This window comes from Lygodium microphyllum, chromosome 23, assembly GCF_053477565.2.
Source record: "Lygodium microphyllum isolate KBCC chromosome 23, Lygodium_microphyllum_v1.1.10, whole genome shotgun sequence".
Classification (NCBI taxonomy): Eukaryota; Viridiplantae; Streptophyta; class Polypodiopsida; order Schizaeales; family Lygodiaceae; genus Lygodium; species Lygodium microphyllum.
Genome location: NC_141157.1, coordinates 3957597 through 3976135, shown reverse-complemented (window position 1 = coordinate 3976135; position 18539 = coordinate 3957597). Strand labels below are relative to the sequence as shown.

At 44.4% G+C, this 18539-nt stretch overlaps 1 protein-coding gene across 2 annotated transcripts in view; it reads right to left on the bottom strand.

The window, feature by feature from the left end:
* LOC148015820 (methionine aminopeptidase 1A-like) overlaps positions 1–18302 on the bottom strand; it is a 185330-nt gene extending 167028 nt beyond the window's left edge. The window contains exons 1-2 of one of the 2 annotated variants that reach the window (XM_087664057.1): positions 18120–18302; positions 17843–17968 (exon numbers count right to left, since the gene is read on the bottom strand). In XM_087664057.1, the coding sequence (XP_087520183.1) occupies positions 17843–17919 (77 nt within the window). In that variant the 5' untranslated portion in view covers positions 17920–17968; positions 18120–18302. Of the gene's footprint in view, positions 1–17276; positions 17738–17842; positions 17975–18119 lie in introns of those variants that run through there. The other variant, XM_087664058.1, reaches the window with a different exon arrangement.
* Positions 18303–18539: the final 237 nt, after the last annotated feature.

Below are 18539 nucleotides of genomic sequence, written 5' to 3'. Positions count from 1 at the left end.
CCAGAAAGGGTAATCCCATCTCCATACATGATCCCGAAGGATCGAGTCCCCTGTAAATAGCGAAGAACCCGAAAGGCCGCCTGCCAGTGATCCTGGGTAGGAGTCTGCATAAAAGAAGACAATAAAGCCACCACAAAAGAGATATCCGGCCGAGTGTGAAGCAGCCAGATAAGAGAGCCGACAAGGCACCTGTAACGGGTGGGATCGGTAAGAGGAACTCCAGCTGTCAAAAGCTTGGACTCGGGGTCCATGGGGCATGAGATAGGCCGACACTCAGCCATATCAAACTCCGAAAGAAGCTCGGAGATGTACCTGTGCTGCGAGATAAAAATGCCCTGTGCCATCTGATAGATCTCCAGGCCTAGAAAGAAGTGAAGGATCCCTAGATCCGTCATGTCAAACTCCTGCTGAAGAATGGACCGTGTATGCTCCACCTGCTGAGTGTCGCTCCCTGTAATGATAAGATCATCCACATACAAGATAAGGAACACCAAAAGAGAATCCACAACCCGTAAGTAGAGGTTGGGATCATAAGCGGAGCGCGCAAAGCCACTCTGTAGAAAGAAGCGGTCAATCCGCTGGTACCAAGCACGAGGAGCCTGCTTTAGGCCATAAAGAGCCTTCCGCAGCCTATAGACATGATCCTCCTTCCCCTGCACAAGAAAACCAGGAGGCTGTGAAACATAAATCTCCTCCTCAAGAACGCCATTCATAAAAGCAGACTTGACGTCCATCTGATAGACAGGCCAACGGTGGTGAGCAGCAAGAGCCAAAAGAACTCGGATGGTGGACATCCTGGCTGTAGGAGCAAAAGTCTCGAAGTAGTCCAACCCTGCACGCTGTGCAAAACCCTTGGCAACAAGCCTAGCCTTATGCTTGTCCAAGGAGCCATCTGCAAGATACTTGGTCTTAAAGACCCATTTCACACCAATCACCTTCCGTTTCGCGGGACGCGGAACAAGCTCCCACCTATGGTTTCGCTCGATGGAATCGAGCTCGGCCTGCATAGCCTGTCTCCAAATATCCTGTGCAAGAGCCTCCTCCACAGTGAAAGGCTCGGAATCCTGAAGAATCTGTGACATAAGAGCATAGTTCACACATAGTGAACTATCCCGCTGGGCCTATAAACGTGCTGATCGACATGGACCTGTAGAAGAAGCAGGAAAGTGAGTAACACCTGAATCCTGCATGAGCCGGCGATACCATAAAGGAATCCTGAGAGACTCCTGCTGCGGTGAGGGAGACCGGGGGGTCTCCGGAACCTGCAAAGCACCCAAATCGGATAGGGTCTCCCCCTCACCGAGTGAAGGTAGATCCTCTGCATCTGAAGAAGGCTGTGAATCCCGTGAAGATCCCGAAGTGGCGGTAGTAGAGCTCGTAGAAGACGGAGTCACATCCACCAAAGGAGAAAGGGAAGCCGAAGGGGGAGGAATAGGGGGGGTGCTAAGGGGCATCCGGGAAGGAAGTGAAGGGAGAGAAGGTGGGGGGGGGGGGGGGGGGGGGTTCCGTCGATGATGAAGAAACATCTGTAATGGAACCATCAATCGGATCCTCAGAGGCCGAAGCCTCATCAAAGATCACATCCCTGCTCACCTCAACCTGCCGCGTCATCGGGTCGTAGAGCCGATATCCCTTCGTGGTCGTACTATAACCAACGAAGATAAGCTTTCTCGACTTAGAGTCGACTTCGTCTTCCTCTTCTTCTTGTCCACATGGACAAAAGCATCGCACCCAAAGATGCGAAAATGGGACACGGAAGGCTTCTTCCCAAAGAAAGCCTCATACAGAGTCATGTCCTGTAACGCCGAAGTCGGAGAGCGGTTGCGAATATGCACCGCTGTAGCCACTGCCTCACCCCAAAGGAAATGAGGAAGACTCCTATGCTCCAACATAGATCGGGCCATCTCAATCATGGTCCGATTCGCACGCTCCACCACACCATTCTCTGATGGTGTGTTCGAATGGGAATACTCCACCCGAATACCATGATCCCTGCAAAACTGAGAGAAAAGGTGAGAAGTGAACTCGCCACCGTGATCAGCTCGAACGCCACGAACCTTGGAAGTTGTTTGGGTCTCCACAAACACCTGCCACTCACAGAAACGGGAGTACACCTCGCTCTTGTGCTCCAAGAAATCAGGCCACACATAACGACTAAAGTCATCCACAATCAGCATCAAATACTTGGCCTTCCCAAGGGAGGCCGTGCCCATAGGTCCGCAAAGGTCGGTGTGAACCAACTCAAGCGAAGAAGTAGCCCTCCTAGAAGCAACTTGCGGGTGAGGCTGCCGGTGCTGCTTGCCCCTCAAGCAGCTAGGGCACAAAGTGTGTAGAGGAGGGAAATCAGGAAGTCCCTCCACCATCTTCCTCCTAGAAGCCCGGCGAAGAGAATCGAGGTTCAAATGACCATACCGAGCATGCCAAAGCAGCCCAAGCTCATGGGAAGTCCGCGCAGCCAAGGATGTGAGCGTACAAAGCCCACCCTCCTGTGTACCTGTCCAAAGAGCATCACCTGTAGAAGCATCCTCCACTGTGACTGCATCCTGAGTAAAAATGACTCGGGTACCTAACTGAGTAAGGCCATGCACAGATAATAGGTTAAAACCCAAATCAGGGACATAGAGAACTTTGGCGGAGGAAGACCGCCTGTCAGAAAACATAGGTAAAGTCCCCACGCCTCGAATAGGAACTGTAGAATTGTCACCAATGGTGACTGTACCCCCTCTGGAACGAAGATCCTGAAGCCAATCCTGACGGAAGGTCATATGTGAAGATGCTCCACTGTCAACGAGCCAAGGCTTCTCCTGTGTGGTAGAAGCTAGGGCAGTGTCCTCCTCAACAAAGATATGCACAAACGCAGATTCTGTTGTGGCTGGGGCCGCCTTCGAGGCCTTCTCCTTAGGCTTCAAATGGGGATACTTCTGCCAACACTTCTCCTCGGGATGAGTGCCCTTTCCACAATGGGGACACTTGGGCTTCTTCTCCTTCACATCCTTCTTGTCCTTGGCCTTCTCCTTCTTTTGTTTCTTCTTCTTGCCGCCACCTGTGCCGGCCGTAAATGCCTTGGTGGAGCCACTAGCTCCCACCTCTTTGAGTCGCTCGTCATGCTCCAAGACAAGCGGGGAAAGCTCCTCCCATAGGAGTGTCTCACGGGTCCTCGAAGTGATGAGGCTGGTGTAGAAGACATCATAACCGGGTGATGGCAGCTGAGTCAACAGAATCATCGCCATATCCTCAGACGATATCAGACGACCAAGAGAGGCTAGCTCGCCCCGCATATCCTCCATCTTCGTGATGTGCTCCTTCATGGAAGGAGAACCATCAAGACTGAGCATCCGCAACTTCTTCTCCAGGGAAATCTTGTGGGCAAATGTCTTGTGCTGATACAAAGACGCAAGCTTCGTCCACACTTCCGCCGCGGTCTGTAACCTGTGAACATGTACAAGAACAGAATCATGGAGACTCATAAAAAGAAAGGAACGGGCTCGAGAGTTGAGCCTATCCCATAAGGCTGCACGGTCCATAGAGGTGCCATCGGACGAATCCACGGGGGGACGGTTGATGGGCGAAGAAACAAGCTCCCAAAGGTCAAAGGTATCGAGGATGCAGACCACCTTGCATGACCATAGGGAGTAGTTGGAACCATCCAACTTATCTTCCTTCGGAAAGGAAGGGAGAATCGGCACTTGAATAAAGGGAATCAAGGAAGGCATCCGCACATCTGAAGCAGTCTTCACTGAAGAAACCTTCGCGGTAGATAGAACCCTCTGAGATGCATGGACTGAAGAAGGACGAGTGCGAGGAGGTTCTTCCCGATGTCGAACTTCACGATAATCCCGCCTCTGCTCAGAGGAATGATGAGAAAGAAGTTCATCCTCTGAGTCTTCAAAGCCTGAAAACTGGTAAGACATCTTCCCATCTGCAAAATACCAAAAAAAGTTGTGCCGTTGTCGAAATAGGACCAGCAATGTGGTCACCAACCACCAAGACGCAGGCAGAGAGTGCCTACAAACACCTGGATCTGCAAAACGCAAAGATAATTGATGTCGATCACCAGGAAAGAGACCACCAGCACCAGGAAAGAAGTCGCCAGCAGGAATGTGCCGCCTGGAGTGAAAGCGACCAGCAGGACAGCAAAACGCAGCCTGTAGGGAGGTCGCCCAGCAGCAGGAGGGACAGCCTGATGGAAAACGCAGGATTTCTGCGTTGCTGGATGACGTGGCAGCCTCTGCAGACAGCGTGGGCAGCAAAACGCAGGCTGAAAAGCCTCCTGTAGTAGTCGCCTGGCAGTTGTTGATCAGTTTGCAACAGCAGTAGGGTATCTCACTCCTGAGGGTATGTCCTCCGTGCTCTCAATCAGGCGATGATACCATGTGAGAGTGCGCAACGGAAGAAGAACACGAACACAGAGGAGAGGAGAGAGAAAGCAGAGAATGAAGGAAGAAAGTCTGCACTGACTGAGATGAATGCTGAATACACTGAAATGGACAGAGCAGTCCCTGCACGCAGCCCGGAGCGTCAGTGAGGGGACCAGGACAGACTGGAAGCAGTGGCAGCACCAATGCCGGAGACGGAGATGACGGAGGCAGTGCTGAACCTGCAGAGCATAATGCTGGAATGACTGGGGGGGCTGCTATATATAGCCCCCAGGCCAGAAAACTGGCCGACCTGCCAAATCTGGCCGACCTGGCCAGATTTGGCCGACCAGCCAGATCTGGCCGACTTTGGCCAGATCTGGCCGACTGCCCAGAAAATGGGCAGACTGCACAAAAAACAGCCCAGTTTGGGCTGTATGACACCCACAGCCTGCTGGCTAACCAGGACAGCCACAAAATGAACTGACAAAGCTCCTCTGTCTCCTGTCAGACTCTGACAGGAGCTCACAACCAGGAGATGACAGACTGAGAATGATAAAGAGCAGGCTAACAAGATCACCATCTAGGAATGCAGTCTTTACGTCCATCTGTATGAGCTCCATATCTTCAGCTACAACCAAGCCCAAAATGGTTCTCAAAGCAGTCATTTTGACTACAGGAGAGAAAATCTCATCAAAGTCAATTCCATGCTCATGCTTGTACCCCTTTGCAACCAATCTTGCTTTGTACTTTGGTGAGGAACCAAAAGTGACCTTCATCTTGTAAAACCATTTACATCGAAGTGTTTTCTGTCCCTTAGGCAACTGCACCAAGTCCTAAGTGCCATTTTTCTCAAGAGATTCCATTTCTGATAACATGGCTTTATACCATTTCTTGCTGTCCTGTCTATCCATTGCTTCCTTGAAGCAAGACGGTTCACCACAGTCTATCAACATGACATAATTAGTCACATAATTTGCACCAAGAATGAATCTATCACGTTGTCTAGTAGCCCTAGACGATCTCCTAACCCAATGATCATTGTTTGTTGGCTGTTGAGCATTTTCAGCTTGTTGTCCTGGCATTTCAGCCTGCAAATCAGCATTAATGGCTTGCTATCCTGGCTGTTCCTGCACACATAGTGGCTCATTATAATGGGCAATAGCTGCCTCATCATTTCCAGCATTATTTTCTGCATTTACAGGTTCATTTACAGCAAGTATTTGCTGCTGTACAACGGGCTCATTTTGCTGTCCAAAAGGTATTTCTTCCCGGAATACAACCCTACGGACCTCCTTAGTCTTTTCGGGCTGTTTATGCATGCGATCTTCTCGGAAGATAACATCATTGCTGCGTACTACTATCCTTTTCTCGGGATCCCATAATCTATACCCCATTTCACCCTCGTCACCATATCCTAGGAAAATGCATTTACAAGACTTTGGCTCAAGTTTGCTGCATTTTTCTTTACGGATGTGCACAAAAGCCTCGCAGCCAAACACTTTTAGGTGAGCATATAAAGGTGGCTTGCCCGATCACGCTTCTTGGGGAACTCCCCCCCCCCCCCAACAAAAGACTTGTTTGGTGACTGATTAATCAAGTATACGGCTGTCATAACAGCCTCTGCCCAAAAACCATGGGGTAATGCAACATGAGACAACATTGTACAAACCTTATCCTATATGGTCTGATTCATACGCTCTGCAACTTCATTTTGGGTTGGATTATAAGGGGCAATGAGCTCCCTCTTTATCCATTTGCTATCACAAAATGCTTGAAAGGCCTTGGACACGTATTCCCCACCATTATCAAAGCAAAGACACTTGAGTGTCTTATCAGCTTGATTTTCAACCAATGCCAAGAATTTTTTAAACTTGTTAAGCACTTCATCTTTGCTACAAAGTGGATAAACCCATACCTTTCGTGTAGCATCATCGACAAAAGTGACAAAATACTTCTTTTCCCCTAAAGATAATCCTGGCATCTGACATACATCAGAATGTACTAACTCTAGAGGAGAAGATTTCAAAGAAAGAGACTTTTATGAGACGTCCGTGAATATTTACCATAAATACAATGATCACAATGCTCAAAATCAGCATAACAAAGACAAGGCAAGTAACCCAAACGAGAAAGCACTTTCATTCTTGTTTGACTCGTGTCCCAACTGGCCATGCCACAAAGAAACGCTTGGCTGCTCGGTCACGGCAATAACATGGTCACGCACACTAGATACATGAAGTGGATACAAAGTATTACTCTTGCAACCTCTGGCAATAACCCTAGATCCCTTATAGATCTTCCATTTTCCATCACCAAAGGTGGTATGAAAACCATCATCATCTAGCTGCCCTGTACTAATCAAGCTCTTCTTGAGCTGAGGTACATGCCATTGTCGGAGGGGTTTTTGTCGAAAGGTCGAATCCACCAGGGATCAGAAGTAGAAGGAAGTAGAGATAGGAGATGGAAGAGAAGATAGAGAATATCCAAGTGGTAAACACTACAAAGACGAAGCACAATGAATTGAATCAATATGTATTGAAAGAACCTGGAATCTTCGCACTACTCTGAAGCAATCTCCAGGCATTAGATCTCCTGGAGCTTCTTTGTAGAACAAAACGTACATAAAAATTACAGCTCCTTCTCTGCTGATCGGAACCTAAATCTGATGCCTCCGTTGGCTCCGAAAGGGGGGTAAAACCGCAGGACACCTGCTCACGGATCTCCCAGATCACTCCTTCTTCTTTCAGTTCAATCTGCAATTTTCAGTCTATTTACAGCGATCGCGACGCGCACGATTTCATCAATATATCCCCCTTGTGAAAATCCCATAATTGGCTAAAAAAGCAACTAGCTTTTTGCATGCCATCCTAATCTAGAAGCTTTTTCTAACTTTTTCGGATTTTCACAATAAATAATATCAAAAATATGCTAAAATTATCCCAAAATCTAGTATTTTCGGATAATCCATACAACTCACACTAGTATGAATGGCTCAGATCACATTGACTCTCTAGATCAATAAAGAAATCGGATGATGATGCATTTCATACTTTTTCATACTGTGTCCTCATAACATCACGACATCCACCCCCTCTAAACCTGCACATCCTTCAGTATGTACCAAAATCCTAGTTGTCACCAGATTCCAAGTCCTCCTCATCCTCTGTAACCATATCCTTTGCTTCTTCATCTTCCATATCTTCCTAGGTAGCCCCTGTACCATGACTACTATTTTCTTCCAATTCTGGCAACTCATAGGCAGTAGATTCATGCCTTTTGAATAATTTGATTCTTTTCCCTGCTACCGGAAGTTTAATGGCTGTCCCATCCAGTTCATTTAATGCATAAGTAGCATTATCAAACACCTGTCTTACCACATAGGGTCCAAACCATCTTAAGAAACTTTACGCATGGCACTATCTTGGTTGTCTAAATTGCTATCATAAACCAATACCCAATCCCCATCTTGTATGGTTCTTGGTCTCAATCTATGTCTTTTGTCAAACCGTTTCTTGTTCTGTATCCTTGCCGCCCTTAACTTTGCAATTGTTGTCTCTATGTCTTCTAACTTTATTTCCAACTGTCTAATACGTAAGGCCAACAACTCCTCTCGATTCAACTCCTCCTCCCAAGGTAACACACTCCATGTGACTGTCATCTCTTCTATCGACATGATAGGTTTTTAACCATACATCAATTCTGCAGGCATATATCCTGTAACAGCACTATGAGTTGTTCTGTTGGCCCACAAAGCATAAGGGAGCAATCGTGGCCATTCTTTTACCTTCTCTCCACATGCTTTTGCCAATGCCTTCATAATAGATAGATGACCTCTTTCACTTTTTCCATTTCCCTCAGGGTTATAAGCTGAAGTTAAAGCAAGCTTTATCCCCAATTGTGCAAAGAAATCATGAGCTTCATCTGCATCCAACTTACCCCTATCTCCTGTAATTTTTCCCACACAGCCATACCGATAAAAGATCTCTTCTAAGAGAAAAGTACACACAGCATTTATTATCTTAGTACGTAAAGCTTTTCCTTCCACTTGATTAGTCAAGTCTTCACGAGCAAGCATAAGATACATCATTTGCCAAAGACCTGTAGGCATTGTGACCAAATCCACCACCCACTTAAAATGAAGAGACAATGGATATGTGGGTTGCAATCCATCTCGACGTCTCACAAATGAATACATTTGACATGTCGTACATGTTTCCACAAAGTGAGCAACATCCTTATACATACCCTGCCACCAATATCTTTCTTTGATCTTTGTAAAAGTACCCCAAACACCTCTATGACCAGCCCACAAGCTTTCATGAAATTCTTGCATTACTTTTACTTGTGAAGCTCTGTCACCTAAAACTCACAATGGCATACCCTGTTTCTTTTTAGCATATTTCCATAAATATCCATCTTTTAAGAAAAACCCATACGCTTTCCTCTTGATTTTCTTAAACTCCTCATCTGACCATTCATCTCTCTTTGTTAATGTACTGAGGTATTGACCAATTCTCAAACACTCACCTACATATTTCTCTTCCAGAAACACTTCTACACAAGATACAAAACATCTTAAGTGTCTCCTCTTTGTTGTCCAAGCTTTTGTTAATGCTGTAGAAACACCTTGCATTGCTAAATTCACTCTTGCAACATCATTTTCAGCCATAAGAAAGTCATCTTCTTCCTCCTCATCCATCATCCCATCTTCATTCTCATAACGTGCTCAAGATAACATGTCTGCCACTGGGTTATCTCTTCCTGCAATATGCTGAAATTCAGGGTTCAAAGATTTGATGTATACAATCCACCGGAGCATAGCAATGTCCGAAGTAGCACAACTAGTAATCATACCTAATACCGGCAAACAATCTGTCTCAATGACTACATGAGCACCCATAAAATACTCCTTATCACATTTAAGGGCTGTCACAATTCCCCATAATTCTCATTTAACCTGTGGATATCTTCTCTATCATTCAGTCAATACTTTAGCACCAAAGCGAATTGCATGTCTTTGCCCTTCCTCATCATCTTGCCCAATTGCCCATCCAATCCCGATTGGGCTTGTATCAACAGTAATAATGATAGGCTTTCCATGTGAATAGTCAGTCTTTCTCAATGTAGGAGCAGATTTTAAGAGTTGCTTCAATTTCTTCATTGCTTTCTGATGCTTCCTTTCCCAATGAAATTTCTGACCTTTCCTTAGAAGCTGATAAAGAGCATCGGCTACATGTGCAAAGTGAGGAATCCATATCAAATAGAACACACATGCACCCAAGAATCTACGCACCTCTGATACATTCGTGCATACATCTTGCATTCTATCTATCAATCCCATCTATTTTTGCAGGTGATGGCCTTTGCCCATAAGGCCCACACATATGCCCAACAATCAAAACCTCTTCAACTCCAAAGACAGACCTTTGTCCAGAAAGAGTTAAATGCACCTCTTCTAGACGTGTCAAAATCCTCTCACAATCCACAATATGGTCTGCAACAAACTGTCTGAATCCATGTGCATCCATCTCTTCATTCTTTTCATCCACTGCACACCCTTTGATTGGAACATCATCCCATACAGTTCTTCCAGTCGAGTCCATAGAGCATATGCAGAATCCAAATCTTCAACATTGAAAAACAAGGCATTAGAAATCAATAGCTCGATCGTTGAGCGTGCAAGCTCATTTAACTCATCCCAATCTTCCTGGTCCATGTCCGTGGGCTTTGCCCCTTTGGTTTTAATCAGCTTTGCCTGCTTCTTTTGCAACATGATATTGTAGCACTGCTTTTGCCAAACAGCAAAGTTATGTGCTCCTTCAAGCTTCTTTATGTGCATGAGATTACTGCTGTCACTGCTGCCAGCCATGTTTTTCAGCCCAAATGTGACCAAAAAATCAGCAAATGCAGGCCCAAACTGTCACCCAAGTGACCAAGGTACAAACAAGTACCAACCAGCAATAAATGACTACGTAGAAGCAGAGATTTCAGATCTGTAATTAAATTTTCAGAAGCACCAAACCATGTGCCACAGCATTCCATAACTGATTACAGTTGTTCCAAGGGCAAATGCATCACATTACATGAGAAATCCTAAATTTTAGCTGCAATTTCTGTTGTACATGTATCCACGGGCATAAAATTTGACACGAACAGTCAAAAAAAGCCCCAAAATTTTTGTGCTCAAAGCATCAATCACACATTTGCATTTTCTTTGTCATGCATAGAACAGTCCAATTTTGCCAAAATAGAGCAATTTCAGTAAAACCTCCAAACTTTACCAAGTGTTGATATCCAAATTGCATGGAATTGAACCTGCATGTACATAAAATGACCAGATGCTGCACAGATTTTGCCCAAACTGCAAAAGCCCCAAATTGCACAGGGTCCAATGTGCATCACTGTCGAGAAATTGGGTAAATTTCAGCCCAATTTGTGCACGTACATGAAAAGCCCTAAATGTCGGGACAAAATGTCACAAATTCCTGCAATTTCTGAGACAGATATCACAATTGCTTCTTGCTCGCACCAAATCTGGACAAATCCCCAAATTTTCCAAGTTCTGCCTGCACTAATTTCAATGAAATTGGAAGAATTTCACTAAAATGTGAAAAACCCCAAAATTCCTGGGCAAATGTGCACCAACTTTGCAATTTCTGAGTTAAGACTCCCAAATTCGGGAAAAGCCCCAAATTTCTAGACCTAAACCTACACACATTTGCACAATGTGCTTGCGCGCACGAACACTCAGAGGGACAGGAGGTAAAAGCAAACTCAACATTTTTTAAAAAGAAAAAAGAGAAGAATTGCGGGTCAATGGCCGTTCAGGTCCATGACCTGTCGCGCCTACCAAAAGGCCGCCCATTGGATGCCCGTCAACTACTGCCCGTCGCACGCTATCCGTTGCCTGCTTTTATCGTCAATGCTGCAGCCGTCCGTCATTGCAACTCCCCGCCACGTGTCGATGGTTCCAATCGCCCGGTCACGACCATTGGTCGTCGCTAGGCCAGACAATCCACTGCCCCACTACCACCCGTTGCCCCACTCGCTAGTCGTCGCTGAGCCATGCAGGGTCTGACGTTCGCGTTGCCACGCTACAGCTCCTGACTCTCCACACTGGGGCCAAGTGCACTCTCCACGCTGGAGCCTTCTGCAATTCACGACCTGCTTGCCTGTCCTTATCGATCTCCGAGAGGTACGAATACCTCAACCGCAGCTCTAATACCAATTTGTAGTGATGGGTCAGGCACAAAGATCGAGACAGTAGGTGTTCCTTAGGTGCGGAGAGACAAAGAGAGTGTGAGAGAGCAAAGAAGAGTGTGCACGATTGTAGGTACAATGACGAGTGTGTACCTTTAGGTTTTTAGATAGATATATATGTGTAAGTACAAGTGCTAAGGGTGTGTTCACACCCGAGCACATTTAAAGGCACGAGGCCTTTATTTCCAACAGAATCATGAATCGTGAATCATACTAAGTAAATCAAGTTAACCCCAAATGGGCAAGGAACTACAAAACACGGCCTAGATGAAGCAACAGGTACTTGCCAGAGATAATATCGATGCCAAGGAGGGCCCAAACTGCAAAAATGCAGCCAAGGATAATGGCGCTTGGTGGAGGAGATGGTCACCTGACGATGGAGCACCGAAAGGCAGCCTGCAGAGTCAAACGCAAATATCTCGGTGCATGAAAAAAAGATGCCAACAGGAAGGTGACAGTTGCCAACTAAAGACAGCCAATCACCAAGTGATGGAAGTTGACGCTTGGTAGAGAGAGTGTTTGCAGCCCAAATGCAGCCTACAAGGTGTAGAAGACAGGACACCCAATGTAGGGGAAGATGGAGACCACAAATTGCAATGTCCCCTCGGTGGGGTATGAGCAACAGTGGAGAGATAGAAGAGAGTACCAAATGTGGGGGGTGATGAATGGGTGGAGTTAGTGTCGTATTTATAGGCACAAGCTATCTCAAGTGGCACCCAGTAAAGTCTCTCACGTGGCGCCACAACTCTCTCGGGAGGCACCCAGAAAGCCTTTTTGGGGCTTTAAATGGAAACCAAAATAGGAATGGAGGAGGGAAAATGTACTAGATGACTTGGTTTCCCAACACCCCCTCTTAGACCCAAAAAGAAGCGAAAACGACAAGTACAAGAGAGAAGATCAACCCAAAGATCCCAATGTCTCACCTATAAGGTAACATGTAGTGAAGAACAGTAGTCATGATGAGCTGAGAGTAAATAGAAACGAGTTGATAGTAAATAGAAACTAAGAGAGAAAAGAAACTCAAAAAACACAGAAGAAGAAGAGGATCAATGATGAATCACTAACTCATGCTAAGTGATTCAAGCTGATACAACGGAGCCGAAGTTTTGAAGATAACTGCACTATCCTATCTGAATCAAGCGACAATATCTATAGGGAATCTACATAGTGAAGGGAGCAAAACATAGTCCTCTGACAGTAGGATACTGAAGGTAAATGCTGAAGATGAAGGACAGTTGTCGAGGGAGTAGAACACAATCCTCTCAAGCCATGGGAGTAGAAAAAGATCATCAACTACAAATTGTACTCTTGAAAGGTAAGGATCAACTCAACTGCCTACCAAATAAGGGAATCTAAACCCAAATGGGCCAGGAATTGCAAAACACAGCCTAGATGAAGCAGTAAGTACTTGTGGAGATAGTGTTGATATTGGAGAGACCAAGCTGCAAAACGCAGTCAAGGATGATTGCGCCTAGTGGAGGAGATAGTTGCCTAATGATGAAGCACACAAACGCAGCTTGCAAAGTCAAATGCAAATGAATGCATGAAAAACTGACACCGGTAGGAAGATGAATGGTGAAGACAACCAGTCACCAAGTGATGGAAGTTGATGCCTAGTAGAGAGAGAGTGTCTGCAACCCAAAACCTAGCCTGCAAGGTGTAGAAGACAAGGCACCTAGTCCAAGGGAAGATGGAGACCACAAACTACAATGTCCTCTGGGTGGGGTCACGAGTGTGAGTAGCACTGGAGAGATGGAAAAGTGACAAAATGTCAAAAGGAATGAATATGGGGGATGATAAATGGGTGGAGTCAGTGGCATATTTATAGGCACATAGTGTCTTGAGTGGTGCCCGCTGAAGTCTATCAAGTGGCACCCCGACTCTCCTAGGAGACATCTAAAAAGCCTTTTTGGGGGCTATAAATGGAAACTAAAAATAGGAATGGAGGAGGGAAAATGCACTGAATAAATCGGTTTCTCAACAAGCTAGTCAACTAGACACGAGCTTTCATACTAGTTACGATAAAATTGAAGCAATGTGAAAGTACAAGGGATCTCCATGCTCCATGGGAAAAAAGACCTAGAACCTAGTGTAGGTTTTGGAGCATGAAGCAGAGATAAAAGTTTCCACATGCTTCTAGGTGAAGTTTTAGTATAGTTTCTCCTTTGGAAGGGTGCAAATGGATGGGGCAGGGTGACTTGGTAGATCATTCTCAGTGTTGAACTTTACCTTGATGTGTTTTAGTTAGAGCTGACTTTGGATCGTTGAGCTAGCAGCACATAAAAAGTTCAAAGTATTGCTTGATGCTTAAGGGAAAGGTTGCATCTCCACTCCCCTAGTGATGGACAACTCAATTATGTAGTGGATCTCGAATGTACTTGGTTTGTATCCAAAGTACTGTATGCTGAAAATATTTATGTTCACTGGGAACACTATATAGTGTACTAGTTGCTCTGATTTGGAGTGCAAATGAGTATAGTTTGCACCTATGCTCTTAAACTATACATTTGCAAGATTGCTAGCATACCTAAAATACGTGAAATGTACATCTGGATGTGGTGCACATTTGCAAGCATTTGCAAGGCACATGGATGGTATACAATGTACATTTGCACATCACGCAAGAGAAGTATATTTGCCTAACATACATGTGCTTTGCACAATTGATGTATGCTTTACCAAGAGTATCATGTGATGCATCATTCATATGAGGCATTGTTTATGCTTAGTTTATGGACCACTTTGCCTTGGTGATCACAGTAGTGTTGGGTTTTAGCATGTAGATGGATCTCTTATGGTTTTGACAATAGTTATGATTCATGTGTATGGATTGTAACCGGTTTAAGTGGCTGGAATTTCAAGCATGTTAAGGGCATAAGCATGGTTAAGCAATAGTGCACATGTTGTTTAACTATGATGCCATCATGTATTTCCCCATATACTTTTAATAAATTGCAATGCAATCAAGAGTGATTGCAAGGAGTTGAAGGAGAAGGTTTGTCACATCGACATGAATTTTTTATGCTTTTCTTAGCATTTGATTTAGTTGTTAATCAAATGTGTAAATGTGAGGTGCAAGTGTGTTGCACAAGACAGTAGATTCCCAATGATAGGGTAAGGATCCTAAGATATGAGTTGGTATCAAAGGCAAAAGTTGTAATAAGTTATATTAGCCAAGTACTAGGTGATACCTAATGGAGATTTTGGCCTAGAATACTTTATTAGCCATTAATGTCACTGCTAACATTAGGAAATAGGCATTAATACATTAATTAATTAATGCCAATTCCAAGGCTAATAAATGCTTAGGATTGCTAAGATGATGAAATTTGGCCTAGCCAATTTAATTCTTGCTAGTATAGTTAATTTTTTGAGCAATAATTAATCATTAAATTAATATTTAAAATATTATAATTGGGCTAAAATTTGCTTAAAAATGCATTTAGTAGTCTGCCACTTGGCAAAAGCTTCTCATGCAAGAGGGAAAAGGGCTATAAGAGACTAATGAAATCTCATTCCAACATTAAAAAGATTGGCAGAGGAGAGAAAGTTGCTAGTACAATTTTTCAATCATTGGAGGCTATGCAAGAGTTACCTCAGCTAATCAAGAGGCCATTAGAGGTAGGTGACAGCCCTTATAGACTGTCTACAAGCAAGCAATAGCAATTTGGGGCCCACAAGGGTAGGTGATTACATTTGGGGCTCCTATTGACGGTGGGCTGCAGTAAATCAGCCATTTACAACAAGGTAGAATCAAATTTCAGCCAATTTTGGCAACTTTGAAATTTCTCTCTCCAGCTTCCTCTCATTTCTCTCAATCAATTCACAGCTTCCCTTAGGAGATCTCAACCAAATTCAATCCCAAGAGGGTACAACTGAAGAATTTCTATTGTTAAACTCTAATTAACAGCAAAAATTAGGGTTTACCAACCACCTTGGCAGTAGTGCTCAAAACTTGGGGCCTAGTACTTAGACTTCAGTAGCAAAAATTTGGTGATTTCAAAGAATTTCAAGAGGTAACCAACCAACATCAAGTTTAAGGCAAAATTTGCCATCCAAGGAGAAATTGAAGGCCAATCCCCAAGCAAACCAAGGGGCAAATTGGTTTGAAGGCTTGCTGGCTACTATAGACAATAAGATGTATAAGAGATCAAAGGAAATCATGCTAAATCTCAATATAGTTCTACCTTTAGCAATACAATTTAAAGAATACTGCAAGAGACATCAGTTTTAGGGCCAACAGGCTGTCCATTCTCCAAGATTAAGAAGTAACATTTGTATTTTCAATTTATGTGAGTTTTATGCTTGCTATAATTGGTGTATAATCAAATCATTACCACACATTCCCAAAAGAAATGCTGGTTTTAGTTGGCCAATATTTTACTAGACGATCTTATCAATTTTACCCTTTTCTTACTGTCCATTTATGGCACGCCTACTTGTGGTCACAAATCACTTCCGTTTCTCGCAAGTTGAGAGAGATCTTCAGCTATTTATACTCCCACAACCCATTGTATATGTCTGCCTTCAATATTCAACATTCATACTCAAGTAGTCTTCAACGTTCTACTCTGTGTGTGTGTGTGTGTGTGTTCACTTCTTTCTTTTAGTCTGGTCATACACTTCCGCATTCGCTACACCCTAACATGGTATCGTAGTACTGAAGGGCTAATCAATCATGGGTAGACATGAAAAGAAAGCTGCCGGGGGACACCAAGGCTACGTTCTCAATGTTCAAGGGTGACCGGGAGGGCTGTGCATAAAACAAGGCTAAAGCAAGTGGAGCTATACAGGAAAGGAGGTAAGTTTGATGTTTTTATGTAAAATTTGTTGTCAAAAAAGGAGAAAAGGTTGTGTTTTCAAGCCTTGTACAGCAAATTTTGACTTTTAATCGCTTCTAGCCATTAAGGCATGTTCAAAAGCAATGGAGGAAGCACAACAAGCTACTATGAGTACCTTTGAAAGATAGGTCATGACAAGCTTGTGCATGGATTGTTAGATGTTGGGGTGAGCCATCCACCATGCGTATCTTACATCCTAGGTAAATAGCATAGAGATGCAATTCCCAACAAGGCTTCAAGATGGGCAAGGGAGCCCTTGGAACTTCTTTCTACAGATTTGTGTGGACCAATGTGGACAGAGACCCTAAAGGAGAGTCTATGCTTTATGTTGATTATAAATGATTATAACAAGGATACATGGTATATTTTTTGGCATTGAATTTCGAAGCTTTCTCCCATTTCAAGGATTTGCTCATTCTCGAGAAAAGCATTCATGATAGAAACTTAAGACAGTGAGATCCGACAAGGATAGAAAGTTTGCTTCCAATGATTTATCTCCATTTTGTATGGGTCAAGGATTCATAAGGAGTATGCCAACACCAACACTCCTAAGGAGAATGGCATATTGGAGTGGAAGAACATAAGTGTGATCGAGAACGCTTGAGCTATGATGGAACATTGACAAATACCTCAAAGTCTATTGGCCAAAGCAATGGCCACCGCAGTTCATATCCTAAATCCGCCACCTATATCTGCCATTGCTGGTATTGAGTCCTTTTATCTGCCATTGCTGGTATTGAGTCCTTTTGAGGTGTATTTTAGACTTAAAAGAAATGTTTCCTATTTCAAAGTATTTGGATGTGATGCGTATACTCACATCCCAAAGAAGCAACGATATAAGTTCGAGAAGGCAAGTGTTTGTTGCCTGTAGCTCTCAATCACAAGGGTATAGGATTTATGATCCCATCTCACATGATATCTATATGAGCCGAGATGTGCAGTTGTTGAGTTTCCAGCTGCATAGCGTAAGAAGCACCACCCTATTCTTGGACATCCAGGCGATAATTGGGCACCTGGGTCCTGAGCCGGTGCCTGTGGAGCCTATGCCTCTTGAGGCTCCACCTACAGATTGGGAGATCGCTTCGCCACTGACTTTCCCACCAGTGGATGTTCCAGAGACCTCAGCACAGGCCGAATGGCAAGGGGGGTATCAGCCTCCTGCTCGTTGAGTTCATGATACACTCCGTGATCCAAGGATTGAGGGACTTCCCGCAGAGTGGTAGCCGCAGACTGGCCCACAGGCTGATTAGGCATTCAGAAGTGCAGGTCTGCAATTTTCTATTGCCATGTTGACAGCATATTCAGCTTCCAAAATAATCACCACAACGCACATGACAGCGCATTATCCCATCTCTTAACAACATATTCAAGAAAGCTACATACTGCAATGAGGCAGGTTTGCTGCAGCGAGCGCAACCGAGCTGTGAGTCTGGAGCAGTCCCACCGTTCGATTCATCCATATTCTATCTCACTTGATGTAGATCAATGATCTAGTTGGCTCTGTTGGTCCTGGCATAGAAGAAAAGCATCAGCTAGCACCAAAACTGCAAACCTAAAAACGAGTATGACTCTTCGAAGAAACACTTGCAATCATTATTCGCACAATCCAATTAAATGCTCCTACTGTCAACTTTCACACGCACTCCAAGCATTTATTCACCTGTGCAGAAATCGAACTTGAGAGTTGAGACTCGAGAGTAAGAACGCAGCTGCTCTATTACAAAAGCAAATCCAACATGCGCAATTTCTGACACAAAGCGTAGGCACTGGGTAGGACCGAAAGAATCTTCTGATCTGTGACTTCGCTCTTTCTACCTTCCCTCTCTCTTAGCAGTGAATAATTACCTCCGGTAGCTTACTACACGGTCTTTTCCCCATGATGCGCAAATTTCTTTAAATGTCGAAATATACTTACAACATCACGAATTGATATTTCATACATTTTTTATACAACACCAAGAATGTTGTATCTATACTATTAGTTAAGGAAAGGTGGGGGCGGGTGCCACGTGGCAGTCCCCCACCTCCCCGCAAAAAACAAAGAGAACGCGGGGGTGGGTGCCACGCATCCAGCACCTGC